Here is a 20,182-nt window from a genome sequence, read left to right as displayed (position 1 = left end):
TCTGATCAAAATACGATTATTCATTTCGTCTTAAAACAACACGAGAAACAAGACAAACACGACTCATTCTCCTGTTGACTGCTGTCTTCGTCGGCGCTGAAAAGCAAAGATTTTTCATCAATTCCTGAGCTCAGCAGGCTCTTGTGTCGCTCGCCCTCCTTGATTCCATATTTCTTTAAAATTTTCCGCCTCATCGCCTGTCTGTCGGCTTCCATTTTCAAATGTTGAACACGTAGCTTTTCTCTGTATTTTAAAAGTCTTTTGTACTCATCATCGCTGCATTTTGGAGGTGTTAAGCCAGAAATTGTGTCGCTGGAGAAGTCTAGTTTTCCCACAGCATCGCTGAAATCATCGACCGATTTTGAGACAACACCGCCGGCAACGAACGATGTAACCGAGGAATTCATATTTTGTTTATCTCAGTATTGACCGAGACCCACTTGTCGACAAAAGTCCAGCATAATTTTCATTTCATCAGCTGTTTCGCTCGATTCAAAGAATGAAATAACCCAGGAACATGCGGAACAACGTCCAGCGTACTTTTTGAAGTCGTTTGAATTTTTAAATGAATGCACAACGCATAATTTGTTAGCAAATTAACCCATCACGATTAATGCTTTCAAATCCTTCTTAATATGTTCGTTTGTTTAAGAGAAAATCATGCATGAAATGATATGCATAATCAACGGGGTAGCTATTGTATCATACAAACTAGCTTCGCCAGGACCGGTCATTTTATTGCGTTTAACCTAGCATGACCTGGTTGGAGAATAATAATCTTTGTGCAGAGAGGTAATGAAGAATAATTTCATTAGAAAGATATTACCACCAACAACTTCGACAATGAGAAATATTTATGAATTATACAAAGAGGGTGTATAACCATATACCTAGCTTTACTGATTATAATAAATAAATAATGTCTGGTTTCTATTAGATCCTAAATCTTGTAAACAAGTCAGGTTCAAGTGTTCCACGATGTAGAATAAGGCGGATCTCTGCTAAAACTTTATAAGCAGATCAGGTCACCACATCACTCCAGTCATTTAAGAAGACAGTATTGTTCACAATTTAGTTACAATTATAAGAATCTAAGCAGATATTAGTGAGCTTAAGCAAGTGACGTTTTTGACAACACGTACGTTGACCGGAAGTAAAGTTTTTATTTTTCACCAATCACAATCCTTGACCCAGTCTTTTGGCGTTACTCATGCCGTTTGTGTTGTCAAAAACGTCGCTTGCTTAAGCTCACTATTAGAACGGTTCGAATGCAGATGATTGGTCAATTTCCAGTCATGATTGTATCACGCGCGAGAAAAATATCTTCTTCAATCGTTTTTATTGTTAAAGCATGTTCAAAACACTGCATTTTTTTAAAATAGATACTACGAAATGTTTGCAACGAGAGTTTTTGCTTCAGATGCCGATGCACGATGAGAATTTTAATTCTTACTGGACCTAAGTAAGCTTACCCAGTTGAAATTTCTTGTAAACCTCAGAAGCTGTAAAAAGCAACGAGTCGATAATTCCGGCAACTGTGAAAGTTCCACCTACGATTGCAAAAACCTGAAAAATATTGATACGATTGGGTGAAATAATCGCACTTGAAAAGGATCTGTGTAGTTGTGGAAAATAGCCGGCCAGCAGTTGATATTTAATGAACTAAATCAGGAGAAAATCTTGCCACTTACAGTTGTGATAAAGTGATAAAATGGTTTCCGTCTTTCCACATATTTCACTGTAATTGGGCTTAGGTCATAACGGAACCATATCGCTAGAATAACATATGAAATTTTACACATATATTTAATGACACTTTGTATCTATAAATTCCAAAAACTGAGGACATTCAGTATACCTGGCATAACTCGTCCACCGTGGCCATATGAAACATAGTCCTGAAGTTTTAAAATGCATTGAATTACTAGAGCTTAATAGTTGACAAGATTACTCCCAAATTCTTCATAAACAAGCTCCCTTTCAGTGGCGTATTTCGATGTGGATTACTGTACGCTATACGTACCTATTTCAATCCCTCGTAGGGTATTACTATTACCTTATATGCCCAAGTGTACTGAAATGAATACAGCTGAGTTCCATCCAATTTCTCGTAAATTGTTGGAACGACCCTCAAGACATAGTCATGTGAGGACAGACCTATAAATCACGATACGAGCAGAAAATTAAGTCAAACTAGTGTCTCTCACTAGTGTCACTAGTGCCTTCTATCTTCTGTCATGCTCGCTATCATCTTACCATTCGAATCTTCCTTGTTTAAATTATTCAAAGATACAAACGCCGCATCGATATTTTCCATCTGGTAAATCGGAAATACTCGTTAAAACTTCAACACTTTTGTACATCACAGTTTTGTCGTATGGGGAAATGTTCACAGTACACTCACATGAATCTCATCACCAAATCGTAAGCCATCAATCACATGAGCCATGTCTACTGAATCCGGCTATAAAGAAGAACATCGTTGAAACAGCTGCAAAACGGTGTTATTCCGAGAAATACGCGATGTATACTCATGACATAACATGGCTTGAAGCTGTGAATCTGCACGATATGTCACGTTTCTACTCCTTTCTAAATTCTAATCATCTGACAATTGTTCCACATCCACACCTGCTGTCCAGCACCATGAGTTGAAACATGAAAATTTCCTGGAACCTGGAAAGATTTTTTTAAAAAAATAAAGAAGAATCTTGCATTTACCATTGCTGATTCTAATGTTCAAAGAACGAAGTAGGTCTTGGCCGTCTTGCTGGAGTAAGTCGATACTACCTAATGTTGAAATGCTAGAACAACTCGGTGGTCAGGTAGCTAGTCTCTACCGTGCATTATCTCTCTACTTAACGGCGCCTTTCATGGACGCACTAACAGATAAATTAGCGAGTTTAAGAGAGAGACCAAATCTACGACGCGGACGTGAAATAATACTCTCGATATTTTCTTAGTTTCAGAACAAGGGGTTAAAAACTATTGACTTTGACAGGATCTCTTTCAGCGCATCTACGAAAGCCACAGCACGGAGATGAGATGAAAAGCTTTTCACTTTATTTACCATTAATTCATCACAATTATATACTGTACCTTGTTTATCTCAAATCGTCCTTGAAATTTACATCCCTCTATAAAATTAAATCATTATAAACTTTGTCCAAAGGTACATTTAAAAAAATCATTTGTAGAGTACGTCCAACGTTTCAAAATTTCCATCATATACCTCCGTCATTTATTTCCCACTTTTGAGTATTTTCTTGAAAACCAACCTCATGCCTTGAAGGTACATAAAAAACTTAAATATGAAATAAAAAACCTTTCACTGTTTTACAACTTTGTAGTGGAGTTTATGAATACTTTTGTTGATTGTCACATGAAGATTTGTCTTATGAAGAATGTCAAAATAAGGTCTCTTCACATGCTTTTGGGGAAATGAAGTTTAGTGATCACAAGCAATTACCTTCCCATTTCATCTTGGATATCCAAACCAACGACTACATAATAAATATTGCACAAACTTTAACACATTTACAACATCAATACAGAATTGACTGAATTATAAAGAATTTCTTGTTATGTGCATTACGTACCATCACATTTCATCCTTGGTAGTGTTAAATTAAGACTAGTCTTCATTCTCTCTTTTGATGATCCAGCCATATCAACAAACAATTCACTAACACTGAAATTTTATAACAATTTCATTTCTTAGTGCTTGAAGTACTTTTGAATGTACATTGTACAGACTTATACACCAAAAGGTTAACCATTAGCTTGCAATGCACCCATATGTTCCCTACTTTGTCTAATGCCAGATGATTTAACTTATCAGTGGAAGAGTACTGTCAGTTAACGAGGGTAAACCAACTATGATTTTTAGCATTTCACTAGATGCAGGTAAATTCTAGAGGTTAAAAGGGTTTTAATTTCAAGTGGAATTTGAAGTGTGTATAATTCCACACAAAATTAAGACCCTTTGAACCTCTGTCAGGTAATGAGTTAATCTATATTATTTTACTTACATTTCAGGGGAAATGAAGCTATAAAATTCTGATAGAAAAAGGAATACCATGACCAGAGCACTAAGAATTGAGACTTATTGAGAAAAGATATAAATGAGTTCAGATGTGGAATGAAGGAGAATGAAAATAAAGAGAATTAGAGAGTCTTACTTATTGCACCAGCATGAGTAGGCTGTGTCAGGTCTTTAGGAATTTTCCGATAAATATCAAACCTATAAATGTGGTTAACAATTTTGAAATAAAGTTATGGAATGAATGAAGACAAAAAATAGTAGTTGAGACAAAATATGTTCAAGGAAGTATACCCATTATATTCAAAATGGATGCATACTGGATGCAATCATTACAATAGAGACATGCAATAGAGACAGAAGTTCAGTCCTGTATGGCTGTATGATATGGTGAGTTGCACAAAAACACATATATCATATCATTTTTTCCATATTTTTATTGCAAGTGCAATGTGTCTGTTGTCCATCAATTATTTCCATGACAACTTCAGACATCTGGCAAAAAGCCACGGTAATAACACGTTGACACTTGCATATATATAAAAGATATAATTGTACAATTTTATTTTTCCGTTATATCACTTTCTTACACAGTTTTATTAAATCATTTATGAAAGTATTTTACCAAGCTAAAATGAGTAATAAAACAAGCCTGAATTTAGCTAATTCAATGATTAAATTATAAATTAAATTTATAACAAACATTGCCAAGTATCTACAATACGAGCAAGCTGGAAGATGCAAGTCGACTAGGACAAAACATGGCTTAAAAGCAACCACTTGTGGACTATTCTACCTGACTACATTAATTTTCCTGCTATATTAACAGTTTAATTCAATGAATCCTACCTTCTGATATCAAATTGCATCTTTATTTTCAGCAAATATAATAAATTTTGATCTGTAGTTTGATGTTTCTTTGAAAAGTTTTTTAAAGTTTATTTTGTTTAGCATGCGCCTGCGATGTGAGGCTGGTCAGCTGAACCAAAACAACACGTGCTCACTTCCTATTGGACAATTTCGCTCAATCTGATTGGTCAATATCGCCCGAGTTTGGTATGCGCCTGTTCAATGCCTATTGGTCAATATCGGTTGATATCATTGGTCAATATAGCGAGCCTCCAAAACCGAGCAGAAACCTGGTCTTTCGCCATGTCTATCACATGGTAGACACGTGGTTTATCGGATACAATTGTAAATGACGTAAGTATCGGCGATAAGTCAGTGAAATCTTTGCTCGTGGATTTCTAATACGGATTACCATTAGTATGTACTTGTAACAATCCTGTCTTCGATTGAAAAAAGAATTCAAAATTAAAGCAATATCTTTTAAATTTCCACAAAACATTTAATTCAAATTCAAACAATCCTAATATAGTTTTAATGCCCATAAATTATATAATGTGCATGCACTATTTACAAAAATATATCTACACAAAACAATATGAAATGAGAGAGTGGGAATTATTACTTAGAGACGGTAAATCATGATTTTTGGCACTTCTCTCAATACATGTAAATTCTAGGGGTTTAAAGGGTCTTAATTTCGAGTGGAATTATACACACTTCTAATTCAAGCCAGGAACAGTGAACTATAGGTCCTCTTCGACCTATAAACCACCTTGAAGACCCTTTAAACCTCTAGAATTTACTTTGAGAGTGTTCTTCGTTTGTGATGGTACAAACATAGCAACACTAGAAATCAAGTTTATTTTAGGAACATCGTGAATGCGTACTTTACTAAATGCGATCAAAGATTCCTTTGTCTTATAATCAATTTGGATTTTGCAAAGGTTGATAAATATATATATATAGATAGATACCTACTTCATTCCTTGAAATCATTTTACCCTTATTAGGAATCAGATTGAAAAGAAATGACGAGGCAATACACACGATACTCTTGCTTCTGGTGGATAATAACCAGTCATGTATCATGTATATGTTAACTTAATTCTGAAATCTAAATAAAGTTATGAATGATATTCTTTTTATAAAGACCGTAGCTTTCCAATCCTGGTACATCTGTCTCTTGCCATTTCTAGCTAAGAATTTATGGTATTTCTATGAAATATCCCACTCATCATCGACTTTACGTTGGTGTGGAAACAGTAACAAAACAACTGTTTTTGTGAAGACTATTCTGTCGTGAATCTGGAGTTGACGCAGCCATATTTGAGTAACTGAATAGGCCGCATTGGGACGGTGTAGGCGAAAGTCTATCAGGAGATAGTGTCGTATTAAGAGTTCTAATTTCTCGTTCCCAATTTAATAATTGCCCCATAAAATGAAAATTAGGTGAAATAACTGAGCGTCTCGCCTTGACGTAATCGTATGCTTGTTCTAAAGTGTACTGTCGTTTGCTCATCAAGTATGCTAAGCATATAGTCACGGAACGGGAAATACCAGCTTGACAATGAATAAGAACTTTGCCACCAGATGTTTCAACCGAGTCTACAAAAAAGATAACAGGCGCGATTAGTTGTCTGTCATGCAAAGTACAGCGTTTAGGTTTGTTCAATTTGAAACCAAAAGGTTAATTTCTAAACTATATCTAAAAGGCTTTTTAACAAGTCGCTATCGTATGATGCAGTGTTGTGGAAATTTTGAAACAAAACACAGGTCAGTTTACTGAACACAAGCCGGCTATATTTATTTATGTAAATGTAGAAGATATAATTGAAATCATTATATCAGACATTTTACATTCTAGCTCAAGGCTATTAATGATGAAATCACTGTTTTATCAGCGGGAACAATTTTTCTCATTAAATCTACTATATTTTCAATTGCACTCCGACGCTGATATCTTCATCGAATTTGAGAAAAGAAAACTGCACTGCATTATCATGAAGATGCAATATCGAGTTCTATTCCACTTTCGTATCCCGCTAGCAAGACAGGTCATCATATTTCGAAAGATGACTCATCTACAAGGCGTGGTTTATGCGTGAAAAGTGCCCTTCCAGAGCAGCTGCAGATATCCTCGAGTACAAATTATCGCATAATTAAACCTGTGTTTTGCCCTAATGTACAAAAACCATACAAATTATAAGCCCCACTTTTATCAAAGACTTTACAGCGATAATTTGAGCATGCTTTGATGTTTAATAAACATCAGAAGGAAGTATGCTTTAATACCAAAGCTCAAAACCGTAAGAGCTAATATCCGTAGCTACGAATAACGACAAAATGTTCAATATCGTTGTTTATTTGATAAAAACAATGTTCTAGTAACGGAAAGCTGGTTGAAGTGCCGAAAACCAAGACTCCTTCAGCGACAATGTTTAGTATTCCAAACATCATGTATTTAAATAGACGCCGAGAAAGAGTTTAGTTTCAAGTCAGTGGAGTTCGCGTGATAAACCTTGAGGTCTTTAAGAATAATTAAGCATGCATTGCGATAATTTGAGCAATTTGAGAGAGGGAGGGAGCAAAAAAGTGTGAAGCGACCAATAAAACGGTGTGCCAGAGACTAGAGTGCAGCAAGATGGTTTCCGCAGGAAACTAACAAATGGATATATTTGCTTACGACATATTGGCATTAAAAAGCACGTTCGTTGTTTGATCTAGAACTATGTAATGGTCTTGATACAGCGAAAGGAAACAGGCGTAGAATTTATCTTATATAATACAAACGGACATTACAGACCACTGTTTGTCAGCGTGTTTAATTTCCTGTACCGCGGGGAAGTACAATTGTCCCTAGTATCGTAAGGCTAACATGCAATAGGCAAACAACTTTTTTTTTAAAAAGAAGATTGATAACCAATTTTGGACCTTCGCCTGCACTAGAAATAAATGAATATCCTAAGTTAACTGACGACTCACCTTCCCCCCCCCCCTCTCCTCCGATAGGAACCTTGCGTGCAAATATTGGCCTTAAACTTACCTATGAAGTCAACTGCGACGCTGAACCAACGACTAATATCTGCATTATAGCTGTCATCAACCGGAACATTCTTGTATAGAAAACTGCCTTGGAAATGGTTATTGATAGTTTTTGATACGTTCATTACTGCAGTCACACCAAGCTTATCAAGCACATCTCTTGAAGAGCAATGTGATTCATTTCCAAGGAATAGAAAAGGAAGTATTTCGACTGGTGCTGATTTTTCATCCGACTCCTCGGAGCTTTCGCTATCATTTCTTTTATTGAAGTCTAAATGCAGCGATGCAGGACCACGACTAGCAGCCATTTGGCTCAAATCTTTCGATGAAGATTGGGTCCATTCACACATCGTTGGATGTTTAGCCTTGAACTCTTGAAAGCCACCTGAAAGAGCATGTATAGTTTATAGTAAACAAAAGGCGGGAACCAAAATGCTGCGATTTTCAAAGCATCCCCTCCTCTTTTCTTGAATTAATATAGTCCCTCTTGAAATTATAGTCAGTGTAAGATTTCACGGTAAAACTATTTTCCTGATTGAAAGATTGAAAAGCGTGCGACTTACAACTGATGACTAGCTAGAAGCACCAATCGTGGAAAGATAGCAACCGAGCCCAATAAATGTTTGTTGAAGTATCCAATTTGAACGATAGTCTGGCAACAGCTCGTTAAAAAAGGTCATATAGCCCTTAAGCGTTCAAAATATCGTCAATAATTCCTTGTACGTTCAAACCAAATGATGTAATAGGTAAATTCGCGATGCGAGAAGAAAGATGAGTTTGCAAAGTGATAAATAATGAATCGTTACACGCGGTCACACGTTTGCAAAACTGGTAGCAAAATGAGCCAATCATCACCTTGAACTGTTGTTTTAGTTTTCGTTCTGACCATCGAGACGTAACCACGTGTGTAATAAGCAATGCTTCGCAGCTGATTTTGAAAAGGACACACGCTTTGTATTGTCTTAAGATAATGAACAACACATCGTACTGTTTCATCTGTATTAATGAGCTGGTCTCCTTATTAAAACAACCTCTGACACGGGGCGCTTAATTGCCTCGCACGAGAGGTGTTGAAAGCGAGAAGACTGGATGAGGCTGTTTGATCTAATTCACGCCACAACGGTTACTATTTTTACACATCAAATAAAAATACAACAGCTACTTGTTGAAATAAAATGTCATACATCCTTGCCGGGTTATTCTGTAATATGATGATTATTTCAATGTATTTTAGATAGGAACAGGCTGAAACCTAAAAATTAAGCGGAAAGAAAGTTCCCCTCGCGATGTTGGATAGCCCAAAGCGAAGCACAGAACGTGTAAATTTGCTCAAATCAACAACAGTACACAAGTTAACCATGCGAGAGGATTCTAAGTTGACTTCTTCAGAAAACAAAACAAATGAAGTGAATCAGAGCGAGTCTTGAGCCAAACAAGTTCTTGTCTAAAGATTGATATACGTTCATGTATAGGAACAGGGACGTTCCTTGAACAGGACGTTCAAGTATTGAATTTCTTCCCCAAGAAAGAATGCTTCATTACATTGAACAACGTGAGCAGAACTTTGATTACCACAATCAGTACCTCCTACATTGATAAGATTAGACAATCCCGGTACTAATCTGGTTTACGTGTTAAGTTGGGCATGCGCTTACCCTAAACCTTAAACTAGAAGACAGGCTAGACAGCCTTGTAAACTGAAAAGGATTGGGTTGAGTTTCATAATCAATGGAATTCGTAAATGATCTTTCTCTCTTCATATTTAGTATCATTTTTAGTCCGAAATCTGGATTATGGCAGACATTCTGATGAAAAAATGCACTAAATACACCGGCCTGAACTATAACTTTTTCCCATTCTTAAAATTCTTCAACGATGACAGTGACGTTGTAAAAATTGTGCAAAGATATTGGGAGAATTCCGTCTAATTTTCCGAAGATGGTAATGAAGCACTTAATAACATAATTCTATAATAAAATATGACACGTCGCCCCCGAAATTCCTGTTTTAACACAAGATCTGTTTCAAATTACGGACCTGGCACATTTTCCCCGAAGGTAAGCAAGATATGCTTGCGTTGTAGAAACTTACCACACGGAGAAGGCACCACAAACCTTCCAAAAACTAACTAAAATTATACGTCAAAGTCGAACAAACTAACTAGCTATTTAAAGTTAATTTTTTATAAACTTAATCGTTGTGTGATAAATGCGACAACTAGCTATCATGTGCATTCTTCAACTATTTGAAAACGAGACAAATCACATGCACTTAGCCGGAATTCTATTGTTATCGTTCCACCACATTCAAGCACTGTTATTAAAACATCAGTTCCAAATTTATACACGTCAAGAAATCCTAAAGAATTATTCTATCCATAATTATCCTATATAATACTTATAGTCCTGCTTTATTTCCCCTGACAGCACACAACAGAAAGTTGAAGATGAAAGAGAATACCTATGATGTGACCGCAGCTAAGATGGGTCCAACATCTTTTTATATTGCATCGCGTGTTAAGAATTTCAAAAACATTTCTCTCCTGCTGTTCGATATAATTATATACTTCTAAATTCGCAAACGTTTCCCTCAAATCCTCTTTAGACTTTAGACATTCGCGTATATGAATGATGAGCATGTAAAATGTTCAGGATTGTTGTGCGTGGTATAAAAAACTACTAATAAAACCATAAATGACTACAACTATTTGTAACCGAAGCACAACTTATGTGTTAGACTTCAAGTATATTGTAGCGAAGATTACATTACTATAGGACGATTTATACTGAAGTAACTTCATATCACACCAACCTTTTAAATAGTAGATCTTCTTCTTCAGTTCATTTGCCAGCATCGACCCAAGAAGCGAAAGAGTGTTTGGACTGGTATTGCCTAACTCGAATACATCATTTTGTGCTCCGTCATTGTAGAGGACAATTGTTTTAACATGACTATCTCGCAGGCTGTTCAATGTTGTTTGACAAGATATTAATGTCTCTAGTGACGCGTTATTCTTTCGTAATCTCCGCCTCAACAATGTTGGACAGCATATGTTTATAGCTTGCTTGATATGCCCACTATTGTGTGCTGTATATGAACGACAATCAATCGTTTTGAACGTCTTAGGATCCTTGAACAGTTCCAAAAGGCCAGCTGAAGTTATAGATGAAATTCTAGTATAATTCATTATTGTCATCTTTCAATCAATACAAATATTTAGCATTAGCTCCTATGCTTTTGCGACTTTCTTTGTTTGCGGTGGTATTAAATATGCGCATTTTATATCCAGCCACTTGTGGTACGGGGAACATCAGTGCTATTTTTAGCTGCGTCGCCAAATGACGTAGGTATTAATAGATTCACATTCCGGCCAGCAAAACCCCGTGATGGAGACAAAGCGCGCACGCGTCACCACGCTGACAATGTAGAATAGATTGCCTCTAACATCATTCCATAAATATAGTGAATGAAGTATAATTAAATGATCACCTACTGTTTCTGTTGTCACGTTTGTAAAACCGGACTAACCTGATGTCAGTGAGACAATGTTTGAGTCTGGTCTTCGTATCCTCGTATTGCAAGCCTTCTTTCTCTTTCTACGGAAACGGACTTTTAAAACACAAAGAAAAAAATAGTAAAGAGTAATCAATCAAGCACTCGATGCTCGCGAATCATCGCTGTCATGAGACTAAAAAAACTTACAATTGAAGAGAAAGTTCACAAAACTCAAAACCAAAGGACATTTGCTTGAAACTAACCCGACAATGTCTCATGCAAAACGAAACTTAACTTCTCAACTATAACACAACAAAATACCATATGACTGAGATATGACTAGTTAAACTGCGCTTCTCTATCAAAAGAAGAAGAGAGAAATTCATATGGAATTAAACTTATTAAAGGCCAACAGGATCCTTTAGAAAATTAAGTTTGCAAGCTCAATTAAAAATGCATTGTGCATGCAACTAGAATTCCTATATTGCTTCTTCTTTTTTAGGTTCTTAAATATCTTCAGGAAATTTTTGCCAGCAGGAATCTTTTGGTAAACTTTAGGAATGTCTAAGGCGAACAAAATGTGTCATCACTTCGGAGAATGATGAACTGAGATCATTGCCACCAAGAAAGAAGAGATTTAGACCCATTTTAGTGATTTAACAGACCACAGTTAGTCATGAACCATGAATATTATAAACTAGCAGATCCATCACTTGTGTATCGTCATCTTTCGCAGGAAATACAATATAAGAAACTTACGAAGAACAAGTCTGAAACATAAGAAACATGAGACAGTAATTTCAGGCACAGTTTTGGGTGAGAAAGATACCTGATACAACGATAATCTTAGTACCAAAGGTAAATTTCGCTGGCACGTGTGAAAATTTCGGATTCGTGACAAGACAAAACCGGAATTTACTAGTATATATGAATGGATATTAGGTTTAATTTCCTCCGCTCAGAACCAAATCGGTTTTTAAAAAAGCTATTTAAAGACAAATATTTCTGGTGAACTCTGAACTTGGGGATTCTCAGGTGTCCTGTGAGGAATGTTTATTAGCCACATATTTTTGGTAACAATTGGCATATCTTGTTAACACGAGTATAATTATTTCCAACTAATCTTGTAATGAGACAAACTAACCTTAATGCAAGCCAAGAAATGTCGGTCACGGAGCTAATTAGTAACCTAAAAGGAAACTCTGAAGAGCAAAGCGGCATTTTTTTAATAGTGGGAAACCATAAGACACAGAGATGAAGAGATTGGGAACGTTTGTGATTCGTCCGACATCCGCGCACGGAATCAGTTCATCATGAAATGCTTAATAATGGAATGTTATAGGCCTTACTTGCTGTTGTAAAGCTCGCATTTGATCTAGCTGCATACATAAACGAAAATGAAGATTTATAAGGCCCAGGAAATCAGAATTACGAGACCTTGCAATGGCTGCTTTTATTAAAGACCCTGGGTACGAGGTTGGCTTTAATTCAGATCGTAACAGCCTTGATCTTTCTCAAATCATCCAGAGTTTAACGTATTTAAAATGTTTGATGGACAAAGAAAGTTGACGGAACAAATATAAAGTTCCTACACTCTTACTCTTAGCATGACGGGGAAGTAAAATGATTTAGCAATATTTGTCATGTTTCAGCTTTTAAAGACACAATGGCATCGCATGCCTTGATTAATGCTGCGTCATGAGGTTCAAACTACGCAAAACAGATCGTATCTAGACATGGCTTTCTAAAATAGATTTAAACATGACCTTATACTAACATAGTAAACAGCGCAGTCGAAAACAACACAATGGGAATGAAACTTAACTCTGTCATGTGGTTTTAACGTGGACGTCGTAAGTTCAGATAGGTCAGATCCCGTCAGATCCCGTCAGATCATAAGAGAGCTCGGAGGTTGTATTTAGTTTATGACGTCAGAACATGAACACACGTTTTTGTCGCTTATCGCCTCATTTTTCTTATTGCTTGATCTAATCTTATATCTATATTGTGTAACAAAGCTCTACCCTAGAATCATCTTAAATACCAGAATAATTGTTTTTAGTGGAGATTTATTCTTTATTGGTCATATTTACCAGGAACAAATGAACAACCTCTTACCTTTGTCCTGGATTCCATCACTCATTGATACCTTTTGATTTGATTTGTATATGAATAGTGTTTGCGTAAACAAAGAGTTGTTGCACGTCAAAACAAGCTAAACAACATCCTGAAAGCACTCTCAAATAGTGTAAATAACATCCTGTTTTGCATGAATAAAAACGCAAACTAACGTTTCAAACAGCAGTAGCGTGCTGGCTTCAACGTTGGAAAGACCAATTCATATCCTTCCACGAAAGACCCTTGGTACAAGATTGATTCATATCTCGTTTTTTGTCGATTTTTTTGCGCTTCAAAGTATGAATAAACCTGTGGTGGTCTCAGTTCTCATTCTTCAGTGTTTACTGGCTTCAACTCTTGTGCTAGCTAGCTCTGAACAATGCTCTAGTTGCTGCAACCAAGGTAAAGATTTTCCATTTTATTTGTCAATTATTTATATCACAGTTTTCTCATGTATAATTCACATCTCTTTCACCAGATCCCTGCAGCAAAGACCTGATTGCATACTACAAATTTGATCGTTCATTTCGAGACGTGTGCTATGGTCATAATGGACTAAATGTTGGTGCAGTGACTTTATCAGAGTCCGCCGGAGTTAACAAAGGAGCTGCATTTTTCAACGGGGCAAGCAAACTTCGTATACCAAGCCTTAATGGCTATCAATGGGGATACCAATTCTCTGTAAGTCTTTGGTTTAAACGTACTGGTCAGACAGGCAACTATCAAGGGATCATAAACAATGGTTATTATTCGTACGGAAGTTGGGAGATCAGAATGGGTCGAGAAAGTTCCGGGCAAATGATTGGCGGAGGAGTTGTGACGTCAAATTCTCTTCAAACTTGGAATTACCAAACGACGGCTAGTCTCAATCACTGGCATCATGTTGCAATGACGTACGATGGAACGACTCTAAACTTTTATATCGATAACCAAAAAAAGAATGGCTCGTCTAATTGTTGTAAAGGCAACCTCATCAACAAAAGTAACGATGTCGTAATTGGCCAAGCTGGTCATGGTATGGCACATGAATTCTTTTATGGTTACATTGATGAAGTGAAATTGTTCAAGAAAGCTTTAACAGCTGATGAAGTTACACAACTCTACCAACTTAAACATGTTTAATATAAAATAAATTACAATATATTAAAGCTGCGTTGATTGCAGAACAAACTTTACTTGGGTATAAAACAAACGGTAGTTTTTCGAAAAAAATTGTATAATGTGTGGATTAAAATTGTCCGTGACAAAGATCGACTTCATTTCATTCAATAAAGTTTGATTGTTGTATGTTATATTAGTGACCTTGTGTTATTATTTACAAAATTTATTCCAGATAGTTTGACGGTACCCAACCAGTTCGAGTTCCTAATCTCGCTAGCCACCAGCCTCCTTCGTCTTTCTTCATCACCTCGACTCTGTCACCTCTTTTCATATCCAGTGTGTCTTGCGAGTCATCGGAATAATTCGCAATCACGTGATAATATTGCGTGCTGCTGGGTCGTGCTAAATTCTCCGTGCTGCGTGTTTGTTTCACCGCAGCATGTGATTTCAATCGACTGATATTTTCAATGCTACCAGAGTTCTGATTCCTGGTCAAGGTGGGTTTTTTGACCCGACTTGGAATAGGTGGACCACCCTTCTTTACGCCACCTGGAATGTTCTTAGGTCGTGCGGGCGGGGAAGGCCTTGCGGGCGGTGGACGGTTAGTTTGCGGACGCGGAATTATGCTAGATAAAGGACGGTTATTTTGCGGTTGTGGTTTGTCATTCGATAGATGAGCCTTAACTGGAGGCTTCGGTTTCTCTTTTGATTTTTCTGCAAGATACGTTGATGGGGCCCAACCCTCTGCGCCACACGATTGCACGTACCACCAACCTGAATTGCTCTTCTCCAGTACCTTGACAGGCGCGCCTTCTTTCAATGATATATTTAGGATGTCGTCATCATGGTAATCGCTGATGACAACATACTCTCCCCCCGCTTCGGTCCGCTTTGCCACGGCTGGCTTTCCACCCCCAGGACTCGCGCCCCTTGGTTTTGGTGCCCTTGGGTTTGGTGCAGGTTTCGATATCACGGGTCTTGAACCCCCGGGTTTTGCTACCTCCGGATGATTAATCTTTTCCCGCCGTTCAATATAAGACGATGGTACCCAACCCTCCTCATTACCTATTCTACAATACCACCAACCATTGGGTGACTTCTCAATGATGGTCACGGACACACCTTGCTCGACACTCAGTCCCCCGTTGACGCCCTGGGCACGATAGTCTGACATTGTGGACAATATAGCCTCGTTAGAGATGACGCAGAACCCTGATCACGTGACGGAGGCGATCTTACTCTGTTTTTTACCTTGTGAGACTTACGTACCTTTAATAAGGAAGTAAATTCAACATCAAGACCTTATTATTTCACTCTATGAGATTTTAGCCGAAATACAGAGTCAATGATAACAATCTCTCATGATAAAAACTTAAAGTCTTCAACGAAGAGTTGTCACTGTATGGTTGTAGTACGTTGACTTGTGAAAAAGCAGATTGGTGATACCATAAGCCCTAATTCGACAGGCTAAATTTTCAAGCGAAATGCGAAATATTTCGCCTGCTTCTTCTTTTGAATTGTGAGCAATGAAGCAGAATTAATCAATTCAAAAGAAACAGGCGAAATATTTCGCATTTTGCTAAGAGAAAGCGCCCGTGGAATTAGGCCCATACTATCGGCATGGAACTATTTTCCTTGAAAGCAATTTCTAAGGTACTTACAGAACTTTTTCTTGGCGGTGGTTTGCTTGACTGACTCCCTGAATGAAAAAAACATGAAGACGAAATTAACTGCCATAATTTTCTTTCAATTTACAGTATTTTTCGTTCAAATATCATAGTTACATACCTCCTTGGTTTTCTTTCGGATTTCGTCGTGGTTTATTCGAGAGTGCATGTTCGTTGGATAACGTGACGTTCTCGTAACCATGAGGTGTTGGTAAAGGCTGGTTGGGATCAAATTTCTTTAAGTAGATAGACGGTGCCCAACCATCTTTCCCATTGTACCTAAAACAGAAAGAATTATATTGGGTGTTAAACACGATCATAGCTTCAGCCTTTAAGCTTTGTTCGTCCAACGAGAGAACACTCTTTATATATTTTAAGCAGTTTAAAAATGACAGTTTGGGATAACAGTTGATGTGAGTTTTACAATGTACATTTTTGTACCTAATGAGCCACCATCCATCAACATTCTTTTCAAGCACATCAACAACAACACCTTTCTGGAAACCAATTTCATCTGGTTCATTTGCAGTGTAAGCTGAGGAAGCAATGTAGCGCTCCTCTGAAAAATACATTCAAATAAGGTTTAGTTGCTGTTCTTGTCCATTTGTTCCTACACTGCTTAGTGTTTTATGCAAAAAAAAACTGTGGGTCTTAATATAAAAAAGATTTCCACAGATACCTCCAGGTTTATATTTAGTGGCAATAGCACTTTCAACACTACCATCCTCTGGCTCAAGATACGAAGCTGGTACCCAGCCTTGTTCTTCATCCATATTCACAAACCACCAGCCTACAGTAAATCAACCCACTTGATTATATTCTACTCCTCAAGGAACAGTACAACACACCATGTCATATGTTAAGAAAGAACAATGAATCTAACCATTTTCATTCTTTTCAATGACTTCAACTATATCTCCTGCCAAGACACTGACTTCACTTTTGTTCTGCTTCTGATAATCAGCAATCACTATATACTGATCCAATTGCATTGGCTCTGAAATCACTTTCCCTTCAAAACAAAACATGATAAATTTGTTAGTCAAATGTATACTATCAGTTTCTGCACCTTCACTAAACTTCCAGTACCTTTCTCCTCCTTTGGTTTCTTTTTGTCTTTCCTATCAACAAATGACATGAGTGAGCAATTGAAGAAAGTAAAGAACAAGTGATTTCAAAATATATTTGACATACTGTTCAGTTTCTGGTTCCATTGATGTGATGTCCTCATTTGTAGGCTCAAAGAAGTCCAAAACCACATCTGATTGAGAGATCTTTGCAGGAAGTTTGATCAAATTCTATCAACAAAATAAAAAATAACATTGTTTGTATTCTGATTTGTTGATTTTTCTTTCTGAGAATGCAAAGAGCACTGACCTGGCAATATTCATTAATGGGTTCCTTCCTTTTCTCTGCAACATCACGTATGTTGCTTCGACCAAAGATGATTTTTCCTGTCATAAAAATAAAAGCTCAGTAAACACCGTCGTCCTGATTCAACCACCATGATTCAATTTGTTGCTTGAAATCTTACCTGGTAGAAATGGGAGAGACCTCAAAGAAGGATCCCTAACACCACCTTCATCTGGAAAATCTTCAAATAATTTTGTCTAAAAAACAATTGATATCCACCAATATTAAGGTTTCTGACTTGCAAATATTCAAAAGTTATAAGGTAAATTGAATTTAAAAATGAAAGTACAACTGGGCATATTGTGGCTTAATAAACAAAGACGTTGAAGCTCAATTGTTGAAGGTTACTAACAACCGATACTTTAAATAGTTCAATGTTTGCAACTTGGATATATGTATTTTGGGATGATTTTTTGGTGATGATTTTATAAATTATTAAGGACAACATAATACATTCTTAACATATTATTAATTTTTTATACCTGCAAATCAAAAAAATTACTGTATCTTCTAAAAATAACTACCACACTATTGTCTGACCAAGTGACATTGATAACATAAACCTAAAATGAAACAGCAAATTACAGCAATTGCAATAACAACATTGAAAGAACAACTATTGTTGCAATTCATGTTCTATTATTGTTGGAAACTGTTGCAATTTTAATATAAATAGAAAGCAAAATTTGATTTTTTTTCTAAATATCGATATGTATAAATATATATACTCTATGATGTTGGACAGAAATGTTTGATATGCTAGAGGAGAAGATATGTGTGAAATTATGTTTATTGAATTCTTCATGGTTGTTATAGAATAACGAATTATGCTGATACTTTTAATAATTTACTCAAATATTAATTAAATATCCGAGTTAAATGAGTTAATCCCACAATTTGAGACTTACCACATTGACTCATTAGAACTATCAAGCTTTATTTTGAATCTTAAAAACGTTGCACGCTTGCCGAAATCAATTTAAAGTCAAGAGTCAAAAAGAAAGGCAATACTATAGTGGGCTATACATAGAAACAGATTAAAAAACAATACATACATAATGTTTGGTCGGTTTTCTTCTTTTCTGATATTCTACCACAACAGCATTTTTGACACTCCTTGGGTTCATCTTTCCAGCTTCAAAAGATGTCGAAATATTCCATCAACAATCGGATGACTGGTCAATAATGCATCATTTAGGTTTGACAAGCACAAAATTACGCTTTGCCTTCACTTCCGACATTTCCTGACGTGGAATCACCCCCCGGGATAATACCAGTTTCAAAGGGCAAATTGTTATGTGATGTGGCTATTATGCGGGGGGAATACTCCGAAATATTTGTCATTTGTGAACTTAGGAAGGTATAATTTTAGACATGGATAGACGTTTGCAGATTTTAATCCCATAATCTCTGGTTAAGCCGTAACACAACTGTCGGTGTGTACCGAACCGAAGCTGAACACTACGAATCTCTTCTCCGGGGGAGTAATCTCTTCTCCGGGCGTATCGCCCACTCGGGGAAGCAATTGAGAAGCGTTCACTATTTGTCCTCCTCAAAATGGCAAAGTAGGAAGTGAATGGAGTGGGGGCTTGGCCTTCTTTCACACCCCCTCAGACTAGGCTCAGACATGAATGGCCGTCGTTTCCAAACAGGCTGGTCATTGTCTCCTACTTTGGTAAAGGCATCCTTTACCTTCCCACAGACAGTTTGTCTTGTCCGCCCATCATCTGAAAGTCTTGTCCAAAATTAGATAAATTTTTCTCAAACACAATTTGATTAATAAGAGGATTTGTACGAACAAATGCATACCATCGGCTTTTTGAGCCTTGAGGCTATCTTAGCATTTGGAAACTCAAATAACATAACGATCTGCTATTTTTAGGAAAATGGTGTTATTAAGTCGAGATTTGACCGGGAGTGTTATCACTGGCATCACTGTGCAGGCATATCAATGACGCTATACCCAGCAGATTGAAAATAAACTGCAGGTTTTCAATTGTTCATCTGAATATTTGAAAATGAAATGAAAATGACTTACGAATTATCGAGGCAAAAAATTAAAACAAACTCATTTTATCTCCAATTATTCATTTCAATTCTCAGTTAATGGTTCGTCGTCAGACTATGAAGTTATATTCGGTTTTATTTTTTAATTTAAACAACAGCGTTATTAATCTCCCCCGTGGAGTCGAGACAGCATATGGCTGTTCATATTCGTCATTAAACGACAGGCGTAATTGTGAAACTGGGGCAAATTTCCATTTGTAAACGTTAAACTCATGGACGTGACTTTGTCAGGCGTGCGCAGATAGAGACGTCAATGATAGCTGGATAAATAATAGTTTGTCATGAAAACAGAACAAATTTCGTTGATTCAACACTTGGTTTCCCAGCAAAAGTAATGTCGAGAATTAGCCTCCGTTCAGTATCGTTTTGTCCTCGACAAGTCTCAATT

The 20,182-nt window shown here is 36.8% G+C and overlaps 4 protein-coding genes across 4 annotated transcripts; 1 reads left to right on the top strand and 3 right to left on the bottom strand.

Annotated features, from left to right (window-relative positions):
* Nucleotides 1-1,179: 1,179 nt before the first annotated feature.
* On the bottom strand, nucleotides 1,180-4,973 carry LOC114516066 (endoplasmic reticulum-Golgi intermediate compartment protein 1-like). Its single transcript, XM_028535429.1, has 14 exons — nucleotides 4,892-4,973; nucleotides 4,182-4,243; nucleotides 4,032-4,104; nucleotides 3,600-3,691; nucleotides 3,470-3,503; nucleotides 3,233-3,285; nucleotides 3,100-3,137; nucleotides 2,632-2,676; nucleotides 2,405-2,464; nucleotides 2,257-2,317; nucleotides 2,057-2,157; nucleotides 1,859-1,898; nucleotides 1,692-1,774; nucleotides 1,180-1,566 (listed from the first exon to the last, which is right to left on the bottom strand). Exons 1-14 carry the CDS (start codon nucleotides 4,909-4,911, stop codon nucleotides 1,459-1,461), a joined length of 870 nt encoding a protein of 289 aa, XP_028391230.1. The 5' UTR covers nucleotides 4,912-4,973; the 3' UTR covers nucleotides 1,180-1,458.
* Nucleotides 4,974-5,415: 442 nt separating this feature from the next.
* On the bottom strand, nucleotides 5,416-11,555 carry LOC114515915 (dual specificity protein phosphatase 4-like; the record flags this gene model as incomplete). The annotated part of the gene is made up of 4 exons (XM_028535233.1): nucleotides 5,416-6,496; nucleotides 7,935-8,318; nucleotides 10,745-11,086; nucleotides 11,462-11,555. Coding segments are annotated over 4 exons (1,182 nt in total), but the record flags the coding sequence as incomplete, so codon positions are not given.
* Nucleotides 11,556-13,707: 2,152 nt separating this feature from the next.
* LOC114516046 lies at nucleotides 13,708-14,689 on the top strand. Its single transcript, XM_028535398.1, has 2 exons — nucleotides 13,708-13,948; nucleotides 14,025-14,689. Exons 1-2 carry the CDS (start codon nucleotides 13,846-13,848, stop codon nucleotides 14,666-14,668), a joined length of 747 nt encoding a protein of 248 aa, XP_028391199.1. The 5' UTR covers nucleotides 13,708-13,845; the 3' UTR covers nucleotides 14,669-14,689.
* A 160-nt stretch (nucleotides 14,690-14,849) lies between these two features.
* On the bottom strand, nucleotides 14,850-18,876 carry LOC114516047 (SH3 and PX domain-containing protein 2A-like). Its single transcript, XM_028535401.1, is given in 13 exon segments — nucleotides 14,850-15,819; nucleotides 15,822-15,916; nucleotides 16,309-16,346; nucleotides 16,436-16,593; nucleotides 16,756-16,873; nucleotides 16,994-17,104; nucleotides 17,198-17,326; nucleotides 17,404-17,435; nucleotides 17,509-17,612; nucleotides 17,692-17,768; nucleotides 17,849-17,924; nucleotides 18,210-18,290; nucleotides 18,783-18,876. Coding segments are annotated over 13 exon segments (2,040 nt in total). The 5' UTR covers nucleotides 18,855-18,876; the 3' UTR covers nucleotides 14,850-14,870.
* Nucleotides 18,877-20,182: the final 1,306 nt, after the last annotated feature.

This window comes from Dendronephthya gigantea, unplaced genomic scaffold (assembly GCF_004324835.1).
Source record: "Dendronephthya gigantea isolate DGI-Jeju-01 unplaced genomic scaffold, DenGig_1.0 000005F, whole genome shotgun sequence".
Lineage (NCBI taxonomy): Eukaryota > Metazoa > Cnidaria > Anthozoa > Malacalcyonacea > Nephtheidae > Dendronephthya > Dendronephthya gigantea.
This window is presented reverse-complemented; position numbering and strand designations above follow the sequence as displayed.